Source organism: Mauremys mutica, chromosome 6, assembly GCF_020497125.1.
Source record: "Mauremys mutica isolate MM-2020 ecotype Southern chromosome 6, ASM2049712v1, whole genome shotgun sequence".
NCBI lineage: Eukaryota > Metazoa > Chordata > Testudines > Geoemydidae > Mauremys > Mauremys mutica.
This window is the reverse complement of record NC_059077.1, coordinates 113,562,832-113,585,530: the sequence shown is the minus strand read 5'-3', so window position 1 is coordinate 113,585,530 and position 22,699 is coordinate 113,562,832. Positions and strand designations below refer to the sequence as shown.

At 43.9% G+C, this 22,699-nt stretch overlaps 3 protein-coding genes across 5 annotated transcripts; 2 read left to right on the top strand and 1 right to left on the bottom strand.

The window, feature by feature from the left end:
- The first annotated feature begins 3,788 nt into the window (after positions 1–3,788).
- On the top strand, positions 3,789–6,616 carry NDUFB6 (NADH:ubiquinone oxidoreductase subunit B6). The gene is made up of 4 exons (XM_045021013.1): positions 3,789–4,056; positions 4,221–4,313; positions 6,015–6,059; positions 6,461–6,616. The coding sequence occupies exons 1-4, from the start codon at positions 3,877–3,879 to the stop codon at positions 6,527–6,529; spliced, it is 387 nt and encodes a 128-aa protein (XP_044876948.1). The 5' UTR covers positions 3,789–3,876; the 3' UTR covers positions 6,530–6,616.
- On the bottom strand, positions 6,433–9,317 carry SMIM27 (small integral membrane protein 27). The gene is made up of 2 exons (XM_045021014.1): positions 8,792–9,317; positions 6,433–8,171 (listed from the first exon to the last, which is right to left on the bottom strand). The coding sequence occupies exons 1-2, from the start codon at positions 8,924–8,926 to the stop codon at positions 8,061–8,063; spliced, it is 246 nt and encodes an 81-aa protein (XP_044876949.1). The 5' UTR covers positions 8,927–9,317; the 3' UTR covers positions 6,433–8,060.
- On the top strand, positions 9,121–17,847 carry TOPORS (TOP1 binding arginine/serine rich protein, E3 ubiquitin ligase). Of its 3 annotated transcripts, none has more exons than XM_045021009.1 (2): positions 9,121–9,398; positions 14,117–17,847. In XM_045021009.1, the coding sequence occupies exons 1-2, from the start codon at positions 9,213–9,215 to the stop codon at positions 17,150–17,152; spliced, it is 3,222 nt and encodes a 1,073-aa protein (XP_044876944.1). In that variant the 5' UTR covers positions 9,121–9,212; the 3' UTR covers positions 17,153–17,847. The 3 variants fall into 3 exon arrangements, with proteins under 3 accessions (XP_044876944.1, XP_044876947.1, XP_044876946.1); XM_045021012.1 differs by lacking the exon at positions 9,121–9,398 and adding an exon at positions 9,672–9,726 and having other exon boundaries at positions 14,117–17,845; XM_045021011.1 differs by lacking the exon at positions 9,121–9,398 and adding an exon at positions 9,771–10,041 and having other exon boundaries at positions 14,117–17,843.
- The last annotated feature ends 4,852 nt before the right edge of the window (positions 17,848–22,699 follow it).

Sequence of the window (22,699 nt, the reverse complement as noted above, 5' to 3'; positions counted from 1 at the left end):
TGCTCTAATTTCTGGAGACTTCCATATCGCTCTCACAATTGCATCACCCAGTGTCTTGTATCCGGTTCAGAAATGACATTGAAGATAGCACTGCAACAAATTGTGACTTTCCAGAGAAAAGGACACAGGTGAGGCTCAAATGATCACCATGGTAACTCTTCTAGGGCTCGAGAGAGAGCAGATTTTACACTCTGTGGCTAAATACAACACACACTGCACTGCAGGGTAAGTACGACAAGAAAAGTAGGTGGGGCTAATTCAGTGAAAGTGAGACAGGTTGCAAGAAATCTCACAAAATAATTATAAGCTCTTTGGGTCAGGAAGAAACTTTCGGGTGTTTGTACAGCACCCAGCACAATGGGGTCCTGGTTCGTGAGCAGAGCTCCTAGATGCTACAACAATACAAATAATCAATTACAATGCTAATAGCAAAACCATCCCAGACCTTCAATACCAGGAGACTGAACTTCCCCAAGAGCAGGGGGGAGTGTGTGATGCATGGACAGAGCTAAAATTGTTTCCCCCAGCACTGACTCCTATCAAATGTTCATAATGTAAATGCAGTTGGTTGCCACCTAACTCCCAGCCTCCCTGTTGGTGGCATCACATGGAAAGCAGGAGCATGAGCACTCAGGTGTTTTTACCTTTGCCAGCTGGAGGTGGATCAGTGTCCCCTAGGCCTTTTGCTTCTTAAATCCAAGCCAGTTCCCAAAGTGCTCCAAGGAAGCCATTCTTATACTGCTGTCTTCCTGAAGGGAACGGATCTGGATGAGACCTGAAAGACTGCGAGTCCTTTGCATTTACAGACTAATTCCTCCCCATTGCTGGAACTGTTTAACAGTGTGTGAATAGGCTTTTATCTGCCACACTCTGAATTTGGAATTCTTCATTTTCAGAGATTCATCTAACCCATTCCCTGGATGTTTGGAACAGGGCTGGAATCAGATAGGGTTTCTTTGGGGGAGAGTGACCATTTTTATAGCATTAGCCCTACAGTTTACTGTAAGTCATTATGGGATGCTGACATCAAAGTGCTATATGGCTACTATTTGCCTTTGAATTTTACAGTTGCCACCATTAACAGTGATAGCAACCAAAACAGTGTTTTATTCTGTGCACACCCTCTTAGATAAAGCCAGACAGCCTCAGGGCTGTACCATCTCTCCCATCCCCACTGCAGGGATTTCACCTCCTCTGCTGGAGAAGTTGACTGTCTTCTTAATATAATAGTAACATGGACTTATAATGGGCAGTTTATACTAGTGAGAGACCTAAGCATATTGGTGAAATCCCCAGGCTCCTGCCCCATTCTGTATTTGCATCAAAGAAGGTTCAGGCTAGCAGGATTATCTGCATGGAGGCAGATATCTTGATTATCTTCAGCTGCTGCAGAAGCTTTGCTAGGCTTGTCAGTGCCATTAGGAAGGTCATGGAGTCTTATGCCTCATACAGGCAGTTCACAAAGATCTCCAGGATCTTGTCTATGTGCGCTTTGACCTGAAGCCAACAAGAGATGCAAAACGGTTCTGTTAGCTGGTCCCTGTGGACTTTGTGTGTGTAGGTAAGCATGGTTACAGTAATGAAAATAAAGAGTAATAAGCAACATGATTGTATTAGGATTGAAATTTGAGAGGTTTTTTCCACATTATCATCTAGGAATGGAAGGACAAAAGGGGAATTGGGGCATTTCCTGCCTAGAGATCCATGGCTGAAGTCGTATCCCTTTCCTCCCACAGGAGGCAATAAAGAAAAAAAGACTGAGGGGGGACCTGATAAGTCTTCAGAGGTGTTAAGGGCTGTCATAAAGATGAGTTAGTCAATTGTTCTCCATGTCCACTGAAGGTAGGATAAGAAATAATGGGCTTATCTGCTGCAAGAGAGATTTAGGTTAATTATTAGGAAAACTTTCTAACTATAAGGCTGGTGAGGCTCTGGAATAAGCTGCAAAGGGAGGTTATGGAATCCTCTTCACTGGAGGTTTTTACGAACAGCTTAGACGAACAGCTGTCAGGGATGGTCTTAGTTTACTTGGCCCTGCCTCAGTACAGGGGGCTGGACTTGATGACTTCTCATGGTCCCTTCCAACCCCTACATTTCTATGACTCTATGAAAGAGTAACCTGTTGTATGACCTCTATGGAAAAGGGGAATATAGTCTAAGAATATTTTAATGTAGTGTAAGGGCAGAGAGACAGTATGACTATACCTGTGGGACAGCCTTAGGCCAGACACAGATAAACTTTTCCGTGTGAGAGTATACTGTCCCCCTCAACTCCCAGTGATGCCTGCCTGGTCCCAACAGGAATAGGCTTCCTGTCAGAATCCAGTTGTCCACCACTTATTGCATGAACTTGCTAATTGTTCCTCATTAAATTGTTCCACAGAAAGCCAGGCTGGGGGGACCATCCAATGTGAAAGGTGTCTGCTGATGGAATCTCTTAGGAAGCAGGTAGGAGAACTACAGGAGGAGGTGGCTAGGCTGAGGAGCATCCATGCACATTAGGAATTCATTGAGAGTATTCATACGGAGACCTCCAAGGCTGAGGAAGCTATCCAGCTAGAGAGGAATTCTGTCTCACCACCAGGAAAGGAGGATATGGTTCCGTCACAGGGAGGACACTGGCTCCCTGGTTACTTCTGGCAGCAGGCAGTGCTCCACCCCTGCTCCCAACCCACTGACCATCATGATAAAGAACAGTTATGCTGCCCTGTCAATGAGCGATGAGGAATTGTCCCAGAAGGTGGAGGAGGAGAAGCCATGTACCTCCCAGGCTGGGGGGATCGCAGCCACCACTCCCAGAAAGAGACATAGGTTAGTTGTGGTTGGTGACTCTCTTCTGACATCCCAAGAGATATGCTGCCTGCCAAGGGCCCATATCCAAGATACTGTGGAGGGACTGCTGAAGATCATTCAGGCCTCTAACTACTCCCCAGGCTGCTCATCCATGTGGCACTAATGATACTGTGAGGTGTGAACCTGAGCAGATCAGAAGTGACTACAAGGCTCTGGGAATAAGGGTGAAGGAACTGGGGGCACAAGTGGTGTTCTCTTTGATCCTTCCAGTCAAGGGTAAGGGACCAGGCAGAGACAGATGCAGCCTGGCTGCCAGGATGGTGTCGCCAGGAGGGCTTTGGCTTCCTTGCCCACGGGATGCTGTTTCGGGAAGAAGGACTGCTCAGCAGAGATGGGATCCATCTATTGAGGAAAGGGAAGAGCATCTTTGGATATAGACTGGCTAACCAGTTGATCGCGAGTGACAGGTTGGTACCATTGTATTGTATTTAATTATGGATTTATTTTTGTGGGGGGGGGCCCCGCTTAGCCCGAGGCTCTGGGCTGCAACTAGGGTGACCAGCTGTCCTCATTTTATAGGGACAGCCCCAATTTTGGGGTCTTTTTCTTATATAGGCTCCTATTACCCACCACCCCCATCCTGACTTTTCACATTTGCTGTCTGGTCACCTTACGTGCAGCCCCTAGAGCCCCTCTGCTAATCCAGCCCTGCCAAGGGGTGACAGTGAGTGAGGGAGGGGGAGAGTGAGTGATGGGCGAGGGGGCGTGGCCTAGGTGTTCAGTTTGCCGCAAATAGAGAGTTGGCAACACCTAGGCACCAGTCTTCAGCCCCCTTCAGCTCTACGCATGCGCGCGCAGTGGCGCCGACGGGCCTTTGTGGATTCGGCCTCCCAGCAGCAGGGGGCGGAACGCATCTATCCCCACAGAGGCGCGTCTGTGATTGACAACGCCAGTTACCGGAAGCACCGAGCCTCCGCTTCCGGCGTGGGAGAAGCGCGTAGACGGCGCCTCTCCCGGAGCCGTGGGGAGCGTGCGCTGTGTCCTGCCCTTGGGAAGCGGCGCGCGGCCGGCTCGGGGCTCGCGATGTCTGGCTACACCCCCGACGAGAAGCTGCGGCTGCAGCAGCTGCGCGTCCTGCGGCGCCGCTGGCTCAAGGACCAGGAGCTGAGTCCGCGCGAGCCCGTCCTGCCCCTGACCAAACTCGGGCCAGTGGAGAGCTTCTGGGAGCGCTTCCTGCAGCCGGGCTCCTTCTGGCGGCTGCAGGTCAGCGAGGCCCGGGTGCCCCTGCCCTGCCCTGCTAAGGCCTTCCCACCCCGGGGCAGCCTTGGCCAGAGGGATCCCCTAGCCCCCAAGGTTGAAGGGGGAGGGGTGTATATACTAAAATGTAAGGAAAAATAACATTGAATCTCATTTACCTTTATTTCCAGACTTTTAAGCTGTACAGAGGTTGTGCATTTACTTTAACTAGGATACTTATTCCTGCCTGGGTTGTTCACTACTATGTCAAATACCATGTAATGGTAAGTATAGAAACCTGCATGTTGCATTTGGGTGCAGAAGGTATATGCTGCACCATACAAATACTATTTACTTCCCTTTGCTGGAAATGCTTCCACTTTTTCTCCTTAAAAAAAAAACCCCATACTACAAAAAACACACCCCTGTGATCTGCCATGAAGTAAAAAGTTAAGGGTGATTGCACCTGAGAATTCTTTTGCTTTATTTTTGTCTGGGTACACTTTAGTGGTGTTGAAAATGTTTCACTTGCAGGACTAGAAAACTCTTCAGAGCTTCTGGTTTTCCACTTCAATAGACAAGTGTCATTTGTTGGCACACTATGCAAAGAAACAAATTTCTGTACTTCTTGAGATGAACACAACTGTTTTGTTTCTTGCTGCTTAATAACTATTGATCAGGCTTACATTTTTTCTTTAAAAAAAAACAAACTTTTTATTTATAGGCCCACTGAGCAAATATATGCACTGGGATTAAGCACTGAACGTTAATCACCTGCCTACAGTATTGATTCTACAGTTAAAATAAGAAAAAATGCCTTATGAATAGGCTTGGATTAAAGAATTTTGGGGCCCTGTATACTTAGGAAATTCCCCCCCTCCACCTGCAGTAAATTAGCCAGCAAACCTCCCTCACCCATATATATATCCCACCCCACACAGACCTCTGAATGCTCCTCACATCCCACATACACTCCAACCACCATTCCCTATCCTCAACACACATGCCAGTAGCCCTGACATACATGTTCACTATAGCCCTATAGGCCACAACCTGCAATATCCTCTACTCAGCTGCAACATTCTGGCTCCTGTCAGTTTATAACTTATGTTCCCTCTGTCAACATCCAGTGAGGGGTGATTTTACTGAGTACCTGTGCCTCTCTCTAGTCACCAATGACTCCATTCAGTATCCTTCACTTTAGGCTTCTAGACAGTTCTGTAACATATGTCCTCTTAGGTTTAATGAGACTATCAAGGTTATTCATTTCCCATTTAACTTTTCTAGAATAGTTAGGCTTGATTTTCAGTCTCGGAAAGCTAACGTTTTTAGCATCAGAAAACTTGGAAATACTTACTTAAATATTTCAAAGTGACCATTGAGAATGGAAAAATCCATGAAGTTGCATTTAGTTTATTCTGGGGAAAACCAAGTTTTTCCACAACCCACATAGGGAGAGCCACATGTTGTAATGAATGTTTGCAGAGTAGCGCCCTTTTGTTTGGACAATTTTATGTTGCTTCATCTATATGTTTGGTCAGAGAAGGTTAGTTCAAACTGCATAAGCCTTGATGATTAAGAGGTTGATTTGTGTTTTGTTTGTAGCTGACTTGTACCCTGGTCTTGCTCACTCCTGCTTCTCTACTAGTCACTGACAGAATAAAACTCACTGCTCTCCTGAAGAAGTAATAACATGATCATTGCACCACGATTCAGTGAACACTCTTACTAGGCCATTGCCTGTGGATCTTTAGCCAGGGAGAGTCTTTTCATTTATAAAGTATTTTGAAGACTTGTCCTGTTTGAGGTGTTTTTATTCTGTATACTTCTGGTTTTAAACTAAGAGTAACCTAGTGGAGAGAAGCTGGGGCTGCTTACTATTAATTGTATTCAATGCTTTACCTGTATGGCAATATGGAAAACAGCTTTTTCTAATCAGCCATCTTTCAGAAAGCTTATCCTGACTAATCTGTTTTTTATTGCAGAAAATGCCACATGGTATTATTGAAGTGAAGCGCAAAGTATTCCCAGTGAGTTAATTAAACTTAATATTTTCTCGTAACATGTCAGCCTCATGGATAAAGAAAACAAATGGGAAGGGAGTGGTTGGTGTGTGAGGGCAGCAGTGGTACAGGAAATAAAATTAAAGTAACTATTCAGTACTTTGGGCAATTGGTACAAAAATGTTAAATGCTGACTAAGGGAAACAATGTGATATAGACCTTTAGAAGCATCAGTATTTTATTCAGAATGGATAATATTCCCTTGAAAGCTTGTTTCGCCAACAGAAGTTGGTTCAATTAAAAGATATTGCCTCACCCATATTGTCTCATAAAAATAACAGTACTTTTATGCACTTGCATATTATATATTTTAGACAGTAGTATGACCCATGACAAAATATTCACCATAATATTTTTTATTTCATTAGGGTGACACAATTCTAGAGACAGGAGAAGTAATCCTACCAATGGAAGAAGAGCCTACTAATCATAACTGAAGGTTATAAACTCCAGCTTTGTTCCTATAAAAATGTGTTAAATATTTCCAGATATGTATATAAAACAATAAAGTTTCTTTCAGGAGACTCTCATGTTATCTTATTTCCTTCTAAGTATAGCAGGAATAGCAAAGACCATTTCCAGACTTTTCTTTAGTGCAAGGCAAGTTAAGGAAGTTACTCACATAGTAACAAAATGTTCATGATTGACTGTATGAAATGGTAGTAGGCTTTCAGGCCAATGTACTAGTAGTAATACAATCTTCTTGTCTTAACAGGCATTTATCAGATTATCTGCATTTTATCCATTTTAGCAACCAATTATATATCTCTAGTCATGTATTTATATTTAACCAAACAGGAAGATACAGAAAAAAAAAATCAGCACAGCAGGTAATGCACAAGTGCAGTAAAATTTAGAAAGCATTTTTGGAAAAGTAACTGTCCCACTTTTAAGTCAGATATTATTGAGAAATACATATCCTCTTTGTTTCATTTATTGTGGAAGTCCTACCAGAACTCTGAACACTCAAGCAATATTGTAAAGTTTATAAACTACAAAATCTTACAATTCTTTTTTGCAAAATGACCTGTATGAGAAGGGTTTGGTAAAACATGATAGCTTTAATTGTATGAATCAACAGCAAAATAAGATGAGTAAATAGAAACAAACTGTGACAAATAGTGATTTGTACTCACATTTCTATGAATACTTGTTCCTTTCAGGAACTAACCCTATTTCAAATACTTGGTCCACTTCATTGACTAGCAGTATTCCAGAATTCCTCAGCCACCCTGGACCTGACTATTCCTGAAGGTCAGCACACCATATCACTAGAAGATAGTGTGATCTATGTCACTGTAACATTTGTGACTAGCACTTTGCTAGGCATAGCCAAGATGCCAGACACATCTGCAGACCTCTAAACACAACTCAGTTGAGGCTGCTGTAGTTACACTTGCTTAATCCATCAATGAAAAACTTTACCATAATCAATTTTAATAGGAAAGAGTTGATATGGATAAGTTGTTGCTGAGTTAAACTATTTGAGGGCCAAATAATATTAACGTGAACTGAAGGAAAATGTTGAATCATCTTTAAATAATGTTACTTACTGCTATATCATTGGACTTAAACATGTGTATCATGTTTTAAACATTACAAAATGTAGCATTTAGCAAAGAGGGCTGTAAAAGAGAAGACATTCAGCAAACCAACTGAACATACACTTGGTGTACATTTCTTCCTTGGCTGCTTCTTAGTCTGGTGCTCATTTTCTGTATTTGTTTATTAAGAAAACTCAGTGTCACACAACATGCATTGCCTGTATTTCTGTTGCTCCTTTTAATTGCGCAGGAAGGTTGATTTTTTTTTTTCTTGAAGCCTTCTGCCACTGTTAAACTTAAATTATGTGGTCAGGTCATAACTTCTCAAACCATTAGTCTGGAAATAATCTTTTCTGTCCTCAAATTTGGTTTTAAGTGTATTCAGGTGTGAAAATCCAGATGCTGTCCATCTGTAATGGTTCCTTTAAAAATTCAGCATTTGATCAGGGTAGTCCTTCTCAAGTTGCCACCGAGCTGCTATTCGTGTTGCATAAATAACATATCCCCATGAAAGTAATACAATGGTGAGAAGAATCTGTTAGAAGAAAATATATAATGTTTGGAAAGGTAGGTATTGTGCATTACCAATATAAATTTCAGAGTAGCAGCCTGTTAGTCTGTATCCACAAAAAGAACAGGCGTACTGCTGTTCTTTTTACCACTATAAATGTTTACCTCTATTGAATATTGGTCTCATATTTAAACTATTTGCAAATGGTCATCATTTACCAGCCCTCGCCTAAAAGTTTAGGTGTCCAACTCAGACACTAATGAAATACTGATTACATAGGGTAATGGTGGGGACAGGATTGGCATAGTCCCTGCCCGCGTTAGCATGGTATTTTCTGGCTCTGAGCCATGGCCTTCAGTGCTTCACAGGAAGACTGGATCTGTGGCTTCCTAACCCCTCCTAGGTTTGCGCGGTGCGGAGGCGGGTGAGAGGGAAGAACCATCCGGGCGGTACCTGCTGCCCCAGCAGGGCTGCGGCCCGTTCCCCCGGCGAGGCAGGGCCGGGACCCGAGAGCGGAGGCTTTGCTGCACGCCTCTGACGGGCCGGGCCGGGCTCGCCGGGAGCAGACAGCAGCCGCCCCCGCTCAGCGCCGGGGAGGGGGGGTGTAGGCGCGCCCCTCCCCGAGGCACGGCGGGGGCACCTACCAGCGAGTAAAGCCAGTCCCGGGCGCGGCGGCCCAGCGGCGCCATGGTGCAGGCTGGGAGCGGCGCGTGGGTGGGGCGCGGCAAGGGGAGATCACCATGGAGACAGCTAGGCGGGCGCGCGCTCCGAGCCACCATCTTTGGTTGGGCCCGGAAGCGCCTGCCCTGCGCAAAGCGAGCTGTATGAGCGGGTAGTGAAGTATCTGTGGGCGATGCCGCCCGGAGTCAAGATGGCGTCCAGGTCACGTGGTCGCTGTTCGGCCCGCTTGGCGGCTGCGCAAGTCGTGGAGTTCCGAACACGTCTTTTCCGGTCCCAGCAGCCCTTGCGGGGCCACTGTCTTGCCCGGGGCCCGGCCATCTCGTCGTGTAGCGGGCGGGTGGTCACGGGTCGCTCTCCGGGCCCGGCCGCGGGCAGGCGGCTTCAATGGGTGACCCGCTGAATTACCTCACAGAGCGGGGGCGCCGCCGCCGCCTTCGTCACGGGGGCGAAGAGCCGCGCGCGGGCCCCGGCCCGGGCCCCGCCCGCTGCCGCCGTCAGAGACTCAAAGCGGCGGACCCGGGGCAGCCCCGCGCGGAGGGCGAACCGCCCGCACCGGACAGCGGCGCCGCTGTGAGTGAGCCGGGCGGGCGCGCGGGCGGGCGGGACTCGGGAGCGGCCGCGCCCTTGGCGGGGGAGGTCTCCGTTCCGGGCAGGGGGAAATGGCGGAGGGGACTGAGAGCAGCGGGTCCGTGCGGCGCTCCTGGGGCGGTCGGGTCTGTGAGGCGGGAGGGGGCCTGGGCCTGTCAGGAATCTGTTAGGCTGGTTCAGGAAATGTGTCTTCCCCTTCCCCCCTCCCCCCTCCCCCCCCCCGAGCTCATCGGGGTCAGATCTTGCACCTTCCTGCGAGGTACCGGTGACAAGCCCGGATCTGAGCGCCGGGTGCTTTGTGATTCAACAGGTGAGTTGTCAGTAGCCCCTCCCCTGCTGAGCTCTTGCAGGGACAGGAGTTCGGCTCAGCAGGAGCTGGGGAGACTGAGCCGAGAGGACCCCGGCCACCCTGCCCAGCGCTCCTGGTGCGGCCGGATTCTGCCCGACTCGTGGTAGATCTGTGTGTAGAGAGAGCCTGAACTTACAGACACTTTGCAGCCTCCTGCCGCTCGTTACCTTCATGTTAGGCTGAGCCGCTACGACGGATTAGTTGAACTGGGTGAATGGGCTATAGGGAGAGTTTGACAGCAATGTGCAGTGTTTGTTAGTTACCAGCTGTCTCCAGGTAGGCTTCCTATACGGAGTAATAGAGTTCCCATCACTTGGACATAGCTTCTGTTTTCAAAACGGGTCAAATAACTGTTCTGAATAGAAACACTGAGCCCAACTGTACATGACCACAGTGAGACTTATCAAGTCAGTTGTCCAAGATTTCATATTTCTCATTTACTTAAAGCCTGAAAACTTAGCAGGCCACATTCCAGTCCTTAATATAACAATGATAGACAAATTAGAAATTCTCAGTCTGGGAGAGATACTTCAGTGTTCAAAAATGAAGTTGATGCACACAGCTTTGTATACACTTTGATTCTCCGCTTGTCTTGTTAAAAAAAAATCAATTCTTACTGTTTTTATAGTACATCTGTTCACATTTTTGCAACAGTTGAACTGTATACAAATTGTTATGCATAACATATTAAAGTTATGTTTATGGTCAGAAAACCAACTGTTAGAGTTGTTACAGCTGAATTACTGACACAGAGTACAATTTACTTCTCTGAGTACAATTTACTTCTCTGAGCATTGCTGTGTCTGTACAGCTGTGGATAAATAACTTGGATTATATGTTGGCTCCTGTATCAATTGAGTTGTTATCTGAGTTCTTGTCCAGTTATATTATAGGTCTAGCTGGTAGAACCATCTATAATTATGGGTGCCTGACACATCATCCCTCCCCTCCCCCCGCTTTCACATTGCAAAATGTCGATTAATTGGGCTGAAATAATTTCAGCAAAAATGGTTCAGCTGTTTCTAAGAACAAGATTAGGGAAGACTTATTTTGCCCACATTAATAAAAAATATTTTTTTTTGTTGAGAAGCTGTAGGGCTTCCATGCTTTGAAATTTTGGCAAGGGATTACCCTGGTGTTATGGGTGGGCCTGCTGCTGTTTCTGGGCGAAGAAGGGGAAGGCTCAAATATGGACAAGTTATAAGCTTTTGAAAAGTCTCTGTTCACATATGCTCAGTAGAGACTTAAGAGTTTAGCAACTAAATACTGAAACTGAAGATTGTTTGGAAGACGCATGCTGCAGTCAGGGCCTCGGGGGCTGAGTAGGACTTCACTTGCAATTGCTGCTGCAGGCTGTTGGAACACCAGGGACTGAGAGCAAGGAGATTGTAACTCCTGTGCTATCAGGGCTCCCCCTGCTTGTGTCTAGGAATTTGGAGGAAGAGCAGCCTGACTCAAATGTGGTGGGTTTGAAGAACCAGTCCTGAGTGGGCAGAGAGAAGTAGGTTTGGCCAGGAGTCTCCTGGAATTGGGCTCGATCTCCCGGAGGCTTCTGAAGCCAATTCGGGAGATTTTAGACCATTGAAAGTCCGGTGGTGCAGTGGGGCTATGGCAGGTGCCCTATTTGCCCTGGCTCTGCGCCACTCCTGGAAACAGCTGGCATGTTGTGGCTTCTAGGCAGAGCTGTGGCCAGGGGGTCTCAGCGTGCTGCCCCCACCCTGATCGCCGACTCTGCAACTCCCATTGGCCGGGAACTGGGAGCCATGGCCACTAGGAGCTGCGGGGGGTGGTTCCTTCAGGCAGGGGCAGTGTGCAGAGCCGCCTGGACGCCTCTGAGCCTAGGAGCCGCTGCTGGACATGCTGCTGCTTCCAGGAGCCACCCGAGGTAAACGCTGCCTGCCTGGAGCTCTCACCCCCTTCCGCACCCCAAATGCCTGCTCCAGCCCCCTCCTGCACCCAAACTCCTTCCTAGAGTCCGCACCCCAATCCCCAGGCTCAGCCCAGAGCCCCCTCCCACATGCCAAACCCCTTGGCCCTACGTTCCTGCCCATAGCCCGCACCCCAATCTCCTGCCTCATCCTGGTGAAAATGAGTGAGAGGGGGGGACTGGAGTGGGGCCTTGGAGAAGGGGTAGGATGGGGCGTGGCCTTGCGGAAGGGGCAGGGGGTGGGGCAGAGGTGTTTGGGTTTGTGTGATTAGACAGTTGGCAACCCTAGGGAGAAGGTATAAGTTGGGTTAAGGAGCCTAGGGGTGTGGTGAGTGGGAGGCTGGCACTATTTGGGCAAGCAGACTGTTTGGGGAAGGGTGGCAACTGAGATAGGATAAGGGGTGGGGGTGGATGGGAACTTTCTGGGCAAGCAGCTAGGGGTTAGACTGAAACAAACTAGGTAAGGAAATTGGAACAAGGAGCTGTGAGAGAGGGCAATTTAGACTAAGATCAGATGAGGATCCGGAAGTTAGTTGGAGGGGATCGGGAATTTGGACTGGTAATTAAAGACTATATCAAAATGCATATGCACAAAGGGGCTGAATTAATTCTGGCATTTCCTAACTTTTGAATGCTTCACTTTGCAACCTTAATATTATTGTACTATAGTTTTTGTGTGTATAGTATTAGCTACATCAGTAATACACTTTCTTAGGTCATGATTACTGGTAGTAGTATAGAGACCAAAAATAATAGTAGAATTAATAGGATGATCAGCTTGATCAGACACTAGAGAATTAACCACCTTTTGGGGAAAAAATACACTGTTATATGAAGTCTAACAACTATGATAAACATCTTGATCTTTTGTGGAAATAGCCAAGTGATGATACCCTCCCTAGTGTAGAAAAGATCAACCACTATAATTATTTACCCTTTGCACTAAAATGTTATAATAATTTGAAAAATAAAAGCCTGCACCCAAAACAGGAAGCTTGGGAGGATGGCAGCGTCTTAGAATTCCTAGAGCTTACGTATGAAGTTGTCTGCTTGGCTGGTGATGTCAGAATGTTAGTGAAGGTTGTTCTATGAAGCCTGCAACCCTTAAACTGGTATTAAAAAACAAACAAACAAAAAAAAACCAACACCAAAACGGGGCTTTTTTAAAGGCAAAAGCTCTTAAGTTCTTTGTTACTTTAAACAAATTTGCTATGTGTACATGCAGTAGTTGGTAAGTCACAACCTATTTAATGTACTTATTTAAAAGTATTTGCCCAAAATAAATATATGTTGATGTCAACAGAAGTCATTATCTGCCGTAATGTGTATCATGATGTAAAAATCAAGTGCAGAAGTGTTGCTGAAACAGTGATCGCCTCTGACTATCCATAGAAGAATTTGAGGCATCTTAAAATTATTTGTGGCCAATCACAAACATAAATGCTTCTCCATACTTTCCCACCGCTTGTCCCACTCATTCAGATGCACCGTGGCCTGTGAACAAATGGCTAACAAAGTAGTGCTTGAGCAATGCAAATACTGGCTGTGAGTAAAACTGACTAGGGGATAATTCAATCCCAGTCAATTTCCCATAGCAGCATTAGGCAAAATAAAATTGACTAATCGGTCAGATTTTTTCTGCATCAATCCCTGAAGTTGCTTTATACATGGAAGGACTGCAGAGGGAAACTGGCTGCTGACCTTGCAGAGGCTCCTGGAAAAGGATAAGGAAAATAAAAAATAGTAGGCCCTTTTTAAGATGGGAAGAACAAACACTAAAATGAAGACAGGAGAAGTTGAAAGTCAGAAAGAATGGGAGTAACTCTAACATTAGTGATTTTCATTTTTTCCAGTTATTGGGAATTGTGGCTCATCAAAGCTTAGAAATGAATAACCAAAATGTATATTTTGGAAATCCACTGAACAAACTATAGGATAGTAAACCATCCTGCTCTTGTGTACTGATCTAAAATGTTTTGGGACACAGATGTGGAGCTACACTTAAAAATAAAGACTTTGGGGCAATTCTCTGCCTAATAGGCCAGATTCTCAGATGGTGTAAATCAGGGTAGTTCCACTTCAACGAAGAATCTCAAATTTACATAACATGAGCATCTGGTCCCATGTATCTTTAGGTTATTCCTTTGCTCTGTTTGCATTAGGATGTTATTTAATCACTAATATTTCCTAAATTTCTGGGGGGAGAGACTGCAGGGGGAGTTTAATAACTTAAGCAGTTACATGTCAATTTCTTCTGGTCTAATGGGTTAGTAGTGTTTGCTGCTGTTTGTTCCTTATTTTCGACTCTCAGAAAAAACTGTTACAAGCTTAGTTGTTTATTTGGTTCACCTTCATATCACTTTTTTTCATCAGGAAAAGTTTAGCAAAGCTTTTATTGATCTTTGCCTCATTTTTCTTTTGTAGAACATAACATCAACAACTGAGGAGTTTACGGTGGATAGCAGCTTTTCACCTAAAGCTGGCACAAGCAAGCTGCATCAGACAATGCCAACAGATACATCTCCAGACTCTAAATGTCCAATCTGCTTGGACAGATTTGACAATGTGGCCTATTTAGATCGTTGCTTGCATAGGTTCTGCTTTCGTTGTGTACAGGAGTGGTCAAAAAACAAAGCTGAATGTCCACTCTGCAAACAGCCTTTCCATTCGATCTTCCATACTGTAAGAGCTGAAGATGATTTCAAGGAGTACGTACTCAGGCCTTTGCAGAATGGCTCTTTTGCTAGCCCTGATGGGCGGAGATTTCGTTACCGTACTACGTTAACAAGGGAACGTCATACATCAGCTTATCCTCGAAGGAGTTCCTCTTCTCGAAGAACACTGTCACCTCCAGATAATGGGATATTATTTGAAGGATTATCCGGTCAACCAGTAGGGCAAAGAGATGGAGGAATTCATCAGATGATTAGACGGCTTGCATCAAGGAGACAAGCTAGTGCAGAGGGTAGATCACTGCGGCAAATTCAAGAACAAGATATAATTAATTTCCGAAGAGCTCTGTATCGTTCTGGTGTGCGTGTTAGAAATATTCAAGATGGTGGTCGTTATAGAGATATTTCAGCTGAGTTTTTCCGCCGGAACCCCGCTTGTCTTCACAGATTAGTTCCATGGCTGAAGCGTGAGCTAACAGTCCTGTTTGGTGCCCATGGATCTCTAGTCAATATTGTACAGCATATCATCATGAGTAATGTGACTAGATATGATTTGGAGAGTCAGGCCTTTTCTGATGACTTAAAGCCTTTTTTGCTCCATCGTACTAACCACTTTTTACATGAATTCATCAGCTTTGCCCGATGTCCTTTTAACATAGAGGCATACGACCAGCATGCCAATTATGATTGTCCTGCTCCTTCATATGAAGAAGGAAGCCAGTCAGAATCATCAGTTATCACAATATCTCCAGATGAGACAGATTCGCAAGAACCAGATCATAATGCATCCACAACTGGTGTTGATCGGGCACCTTGGGATGATGAAACTCCAGGGCCATCATATTCCAGCTCAGAGCAGGTTCATGTTGCCGTGGCTTCTCCTTTGGATACTTCGGAAACTTCTGATGAAGAACCTAGTAGAAATGGAACTGAACTGCAAGGGCAGTTAAAAGATAATGCAGCCCCAGGTGGTGACACTGATTCTTCTTCAGACAACTGCGTCATTGTTGGGTATGTTAAGCCATTAGCTGAAAGAACACCAGAGCTTGTTGAGCTGTCCTCGGACTCTGAGGAGTCGGTTGATGATGGGAAAAGCGAGGATGTGAAGAAACCAGAGTCTATCCAGTTTCACGTTTTTAGTGTCAGCGATGCTAGTGGGTGCTCATCGCCATGCTCTCCTATATCTAAGGATGGTAAATATAGCCATAAAAGCAGCACCTCACCCTCACATAAGGAGATGAAGTCAAAAAAGAATGAGAAAGATACAACTAAAATAGAAGATTTGTCTATAAAGGACTCTTCTTCCTCTACAAGAAGGGATAGGGTGTGCTCTCCGTGCAGCCACAGATTATCCAGGAGGAGGAGATCAAGGAGTTCAGAATCATATTCACAGCACTCTCGCAACAGAGACAGCCATGGCCAGAGAGCCAGGAGGAAACATCACAGCAAAGAGAGGTTAAAAAGTAGACTATCAAGAAGCAGAGATAGTAGCAGACATAGGAGCAAAAGAGACAAAAGGAGGTCAAGACCTCGAGACATAAGTTTATCTAGAAAAAGCCAGACAGTGTCTCTAAGTAGTGAGAGCACTATATCTAGAGATGTAAGCAGGTCAAGATCCCGGAGTAATGATCATAGCAGAAGAAGATCAAGGAGCAGAGACAGTGATCATTATTATGTAAGAGATAATTACCAAAGTAGATACCAGTGGGAGTACACTTTTTACAGTAGAAACATGGACAGAGATGGCTATGAATCCTCATACAGGAGGAGAACTCAGGCCAGAGCTCATTATTCAAGGCAGTCAGCTAGTCCAGAGTACAGAATACAGTCCTTTTCTGAAAGGACAAATACTCGAAATCCAAGAGGTCACAATGAAAGCAGATATTACTACTATGAAAGACGCAGATCAAGGAGTCGATCCAGTAATAGATCTCGGACTGCTTCTGATAGAATGAGATGTGAAAAGCCTGGTGGAAAAAGGAAATACAAAACTCGCCACTTGGAGAATGCACACAAGGAGACTGCAACAAACCCTTGTGAAGGGAAAGGAAGTGACCTGCAGAAGTCTTTGTCAAAATACAGTGGTTGCTACAAAAATCAGGACAGCCTTTTAGACAACCAAGCAAGCATTGGGACTAGACATAAAAAGAGGAAAAAAAAGACAAGAAGTCCAAGTGTAGAGATTATTTATGAAGGAAAAGCTAGTGACACAACCAGACATCACAAAAAGAAAAAGAAAAAGCACAAGAAGAAACACAGGAGACATCACTCAGGTAACTCATCACATTCTTCTCCAGTTGTGATTACAATTGACAGTGATAGTGATAAGGAGACTGGAATACAAGAAAATACTGAGTGTGACAGTAGTATCTCTTGGACAACCACAACCCAGTTAAATGAGAGAGAAAATGAGACTCCATCCCCTGTCCTGGGAACAAGTGATTGTAAGGATGAGTACACAGTAGATGATGAAAGTGGACTGTTGGACAAGGATTCCAGTATTACTACCACTAGGGGAGACTTAGGTGATGACCCTGGAAAGGTAGATCGCCAATTTCAGGAAACATCAAATGAGCAGGCTCTTGCAGTGGCAGATGATAGTAGTGCATCTGACATGGGAACTCTACCGAGCAATGTTGAAACTATACAAACTGAATCAACCAGTCAGTTGCCTTCTTCGAGAGCATCATTTGTAGGGAGTTCAGAGAGACCACCTTTGATATTAAGACTGCCAAAGAGACTTATTGACAGATCCTATTGGCTTGACTCACCAGAAAAAAAGATGTAACAAGTTTTACACTGAACTGTTTTAAAACGATGAAATCCTGAAAAGAAAACACCTGGTGTGGTTTGTGTGTGTAAGACTGTTTTTAAAAAAAGTGTCTGAGAAATGTGTAAAATCCTTGAATTTATGCACTTTTAAGTCCAAGAAAACAGAATGTTGCTAGTAGTTTAAGTTAATTTTTTTTTCCAGAATAAATGTATAAACCTTTAGAAGTTGTAATTTCATAGAGCCATACTGTATTCACATTGTGTAAAATATATCCATGGAATCTTTCTAAGTTGTTTTTTTAAAAAAAAAAGAAAAAGAAAAGAAAAAGCACCTGAAGTCAGAAAATCTATTTTCTGATGGTTGCTCTTTTTATTTTATAAAAGAAAAATTGTATAATTCACAAAACAAATTCATGTTTAATTCTGCCATCATTTTAATCTGCATGGTTTAGCTTGACCTCTGCCAAAAAGGTGTCAATGCCTTCTGTACAAATGTTGAACCAGACTGCCATTGAAGTAAACATAAATTCTTTGAGAGTCCCAATAAAGCAATAAGACATTTTTAGATCAGATTTTGAACACAATGTAATATGTACTTTCCAAGCATATCATTTGTCTTTAAGTCTGATATAACTTAAAACTGCACGTGGAAAACCATTAGGAAGAAATCTGGATCTGAGCTGTTCATGTAAAATGGCAAGTTTAGCAGACCACATGCCTGTGCATCACCATATTTTTTTCCACATGTCTTTTTCCACGTCTTCAATCTTGTAGGGTATGCACTGCAAAGAAAAACACCCAGCACAGAGTCTAAGCCCTGGTCTACACGGGGAGGGGGAGGGGGAGGATCAATCTAAGTTATGCAACTTCAGCTATGTGAATAACGTAGCTGAAGTCAACATACTTAGATCGACTTACCATGTGTCTTCACTGCGGTAAGTCCACTGCTACTGCTCCCCTATCGACTCTGCCTGCGCCTCTCGCGGCGATGGAGTCGACGGGAGAGCGCTCAAGGATCGATTTATCGCGTCTAAACTAGACGTGATAAATTGATCCCCGCTGGATTGATCACTGCCCACCGATCCGGCAGGTAGTGTAGACATACCCTCAGCAGACTTGTGCTCAGTCTGTGGGGCTAAAAATAGCAGTGTAGACATTGGGGCTCAGGCTGGAGCCTGGGCTCTGAGACCTTCCCTCCTCACCAGGTTTCAGCACTTGGGCTCCAGCCCAAGCCTGAATACCTATGCTTGCAGTTTTTAGCCCTGCAGCCTGGGCCCTGCAAGACCAAGTCAATTGACTTGGCCTCTGAGACCTGGTGCCCGCAGATCTTTTATTGCGGTGTAGGCACATACCTTAAGTGTGTAAGAGCAAATCCAATAATGTCTTTCTAGTTGTTCATTTTGGTTTTTTTTCTCCTGCTTCCTCTGTACCTAAACTGCAGAATGCTAGAGGGCTATTATTTAACTGTATCATCACCTTTCTAAGATGATCAAAAGACAGTCTGGGTATATAATTGAAGACAGCTGCTTGACTTCAAGCTTAATCAGATTTTTTTTTCTCTGTAGACCCTGCCATTGTTTAAATGGGTTTCTGACATGACTGAGGTATAATGAGAAATAGAAGCCACACTTTAGGCAGTTTAATTACTTATAACAGTGGTTCTCAAACATTTTATATTGACAATCCCTTTCACACAGCAAACCTCCGAGTGATTTCTCCCCCCCCTTATCAATTAAAAAACATTTTTGTATTTAACACTATTTTAAAATTTACCTTTTCTCACTGCTTTTAAATTAACTAAAATGCATTTTTAGCAAATTATTGTTATAACCAGAAAAGTTATTTTTTAAATAGTTACTGTTTAATACTGGGAGGGTGGCACAAAGAAACTTTGTCAGTATCACTTTTCACAGCAGACTGAGGGCATGTTTATATTGCAAAACAAAATTGACTTAAGTTATGTTGATGTGCAGCCACTGCAGTAACTAAATCAGTTTTGTATGGCCACACTAGCTCCTTCTGTCAGTGATGTGCGTCCTCACCAGGAGTGCTTGCACTGGCTGTCAGTGTCGGGCCCTGATACCCAGAGCCCTTCCGGCTGGGACTGAGAGCCCGCAGCCCTGCCATGCATGGGGGCTGACAGCTTGCAACCCCCTCGTAATAATCTCGTGACCCTGTTTGAGAACCCCCAGACTCAGAAATATATATGTATTTCAGATAGCAGGGATCTTTCCCTTTTTCACTGATAAATGTTGAAAGTCTAAAGCCCAGTAGCTGGCACTGTGTCTGTGGAAGAACAATTGTTTTATTTTTAAAAGTCCATTATTCTGCCTTCACAAAAGAAAAAAACTGCTACACTAAGCTGTAGCCGAGAGGGGAAAAAAACCAAAAACAGTAAGGGAAGTAGACTTGTAAATTTATCTCCCCCAGCTGATGAGTTTCTAAATTCTGTTATCCAGAAATTGCTTTTCAATGTTTGAAACAATCTGTGTATGAAAGTTCTCTGTAAATTCCTGTAGGTTAGACTTTTTTGTGTTTTTCATGGAAAAATGAACCAATTTCATTGTAGTGAAATTGCTCCATTCATGAGGTTTTTTAATTTTTAACCTGTTTTTCCTAATTATTGTATTTCTCCCTTGTTGCTTTGTGAAACACCCACATAAATGTGAGGGATTGACTGACAGTATGCAAAGTGCCAGCAAATACACAAAGTAAACAGCTTTTTCTTTTAGTTATAGTAATTTAGGTGCTGCTTATAACAAGAGGTACAAACATTTCAGATGTAAATGTGATTAACACTTACAAAAAGTCAAACTATAATGCAGTCTTACTATAAATTCATATTCTGATTACCCTTCTGCATCTTTTTTAAAAGTGACAGTAGTCTTAATGACTTTTAGATCTAAAGTGATAGAATAATCCACTCTGATTTGTCAGTACCTCTGATTAAAAATGGTTTTAACTGCTTGTGATTGTAGCAGTGAAGGTTTTTAGCTAATAATTTGTCCTATCATGGCTCCTAGGTGCACTGTGTATGCTAAAAAATTAATGAGTGCGGCTGACCTTCACCAGCTGTATTAAGCAAGTGAACTGCCTTTTGCACTGACACTGGTTCCGGTGATCTCATTAATCATTTAAAATACACACCTCTCATTGACCTATGGAGAAGGTGCCCAGAGCTTAGGAGGGGAGTGCCTATATGTATTTTATAAATCTGATTAAATTAAATGATAGATTTACTTACTGCCATAAGTCACATAGGGATTTAATAGGGAGTAAGATGCATTCCTCAGAAAATGGAGTTTAGGATAGTAAAAAGCAAGAAACAACAGTAGTAGTAGTAGTAAGGGAGGATTTTGAGAAGTCGGGTTACTTTTTTTTTTTTTTTTTAAATGGTGAAGTTTCCTGGAAGAAAAACTGACAGGAGGAGCCAAAGGAGCGTATGATAGAGAGCAAGAGCTAAACGTTTCCAAAGATAAGGGCAGTAAACTCAGCCAAGAGTAGGAGAGTAAGAGAAGGGGAGCAAGAAATAAGTACAGAGATGTAGGTGAGGATGAGGTCTGGTTTTTGTGAAGATGAAGGGCTGGAGTTGGATGCAGTAGGAGAATGAGGCGAATGAAGAGGGCAAGAAGGAAGCGGGAAGGAATGAGATGTCTGCAGCAATGGCATTTCAGTAGAGATTCGGAGTCAGAAGCAGACTGAAACATAGAGGCCTTGGCTACACTTGCACGTTATACTGCAATAAAACTTCTCAGAGCGCTCTACCTTACTCCCTGTCCACACTGGCAAGACCCCTAGAGTGCTCTGACTCCTTGGCTGGAGTGCTCCTGCTACTCCACCTCCATCAGAGGATTAACAGCGGTTGTATTGGGTGGGACACTTCAGTCCCAGTGTAAACGAGAAGTAATCCCCTTAACTGAAGTGGCCTCTCTTGTCTTTGCTGTGAACTCAAGGGAAGTGCCCTTTCAAAGCTCCTGTTCTGGAGTGCCAGCTGTTTATCTGGTCTGAGAAAAAAACCAACAGCTAATGTTTGCTTTGAGTGTGTGAGAGAGAGACAGGAGAAAGGGGGGTCTGAACTTACAAGACAGCCTGCTGACACACTCAGCACCCCAAAACAAACACTCTGTCCCCCCCACACTCCCTGTCACACTCCACATACCCCCCCCCGCATTTGAAAAGCGTGTTGCAGCCACTTGAACACTGGGATAGCTGCCCATAATGCACCGCTCCCAATGCAGCTGCAAATGTGGCCACACCAGTGCGCTTACAGCTCTCAGTGTGGACAGACTGCAGTGCTTTCCCTAGTGCACTCTCCGAAGGCGGGTTTAACTTAAAGCGCTCTACAGCTGCAAGTGTAGCCAAGAGTAACTGTCGTCTGATGCACAAGTGCTGAGATGCAGGGGGGATGCTTATTTTCTAAGAGGAAACTATTTAAACCCTGTCAGTGCTATAAGTTTTGAGTTTTATTAAGAGATCTTATTGACTGCTATCCATGTATGGAAAACAAATCAACTGCATAAACTGGAACATGTGAACCCTATTCATTTCTTTAATATTCAGTTGTGATGGGCAAATGAATTGAAAATATCTTTGCTTATGAACTTTCCAAATTAACATAACACAGATATCAGATTTTTTTTTTAGTTAAGACTGAAATCGTGCATTTACAGCTCGGGAAATGCACACCCTCTTAGAAATGCACTTTTTGGGTTACCTGGTGGTATTAGTGATCTTGTGGCTTACTTCAGGTGAGGGAATGTCTCTTAGTGGACCATCTTCTGTTAGTGAGAGAGACAAGCAGTCATTCTGAATTATCAGAACAAATTATGGATGCTCTATTTATAGGATGTCACAGAAGCCGTGCTTCAAGATGAATAAAAACAAGGATAAGACAACTTTTCTTTTAACACATGGTATTTAAAAGACTACTTTCAGATAGTTAAGCTCCAAAATTCAGGTAGGGCATGTTTATAAGGAAAATGGCAAAACAGTAATAGAAACTTTTTAATGGTTTTTCAAAGAGAAGCTCAGTGAGAACAGTTGATTGGATTTAAATACACTTCTACCTCGATATAACAACGTCCTTGGGAGCCAAAAAATCGTATTGTGTTATAGGTGAAACCATGTTATATTGAACTTGCTTTAATCCACCAAAGTGCACAGCCCCCCCCCCCCGGAGCACTGCTAAACAGCGTTATATCCAAATTTGTGTTATATCGGGTGGCGTTATATCGAGGTAGCGGTGTATTTCAGTTGCCTGTTTAGGTTTCAGATATTCCACCATTTTGCCTGTGCATGAGAACTAGAAAGTTAAAGGTGACAAGTCTAGGTGCATTTTCAGAGGCCCCTTGAAAATTCAACCTAGGGTATAATTTATGGAATGTGTTTAATTTTTTGCAAATTGATTCTTTACAGCTCAATACTACCTTTTGTGTAGGTCGTATTCCGAAAAAGAGGCTGACTGCCCCTTACTGAAAGTCGGCATTTGTATCTTCAGTATGCCTTCAGTCTCCTTAATAGTTTCCAATAGCAGAGAGTTTAGGAAAATTATAATTGTATAAGT

Bases quoted from the DNA above. Each gene is read 5' to 3' on its own strand.
- SMIM27 (XM_045021014.1), bottom strand. From the start codon at position 8,926: ATGGTGGCTCGGAGCGCGCGCCCGCCTAGCTGTCTCCATGGTGATCTC. The intron at 8,172-8,791 runs GTAGGTGCCCCC...TTCTTCTAACAG, and splicing joins GGGACTGGCTTTACTCGCTG to ATTCTTCTCACCATTGTATT.
- TOPORS (XM_045021009.1), top strand. From the start codon at position 9,213: ATGGGTGACCCGCTGAATTACCTCACAGAGCGGGGGCGCCGCCGCCGC. The intron at 9,399-14,116 runs GTGAGTGAGCCG...TTTCTTTTGTAG, and splicing joins CACCGGACAGCGGCGCCGCT to AACATAACATCAACAACTGA.
- NDUFB6 (XM_045021013.1), top strand. From the start codon at position 3,877: ATGTCTGGCTACACCCCCGACGAGAAGCTGCGGCTGCAGCAGCTGCGC. The intron at 4,057-4,220 runs GTCAGCGAGGCC...CTTTATTTCCAG, and splicing joins GCTCCTTCTGGCGGCTGCAG to ACTTTTAAGCTGTACAGAGG. The intron at 4,314-6,014 runs GTAAGTATAGAA...TTTTTATTGCAG, and splicing joins ATGTCAAATACCATGTAATG to AAAATGCCACATGGTATTAT.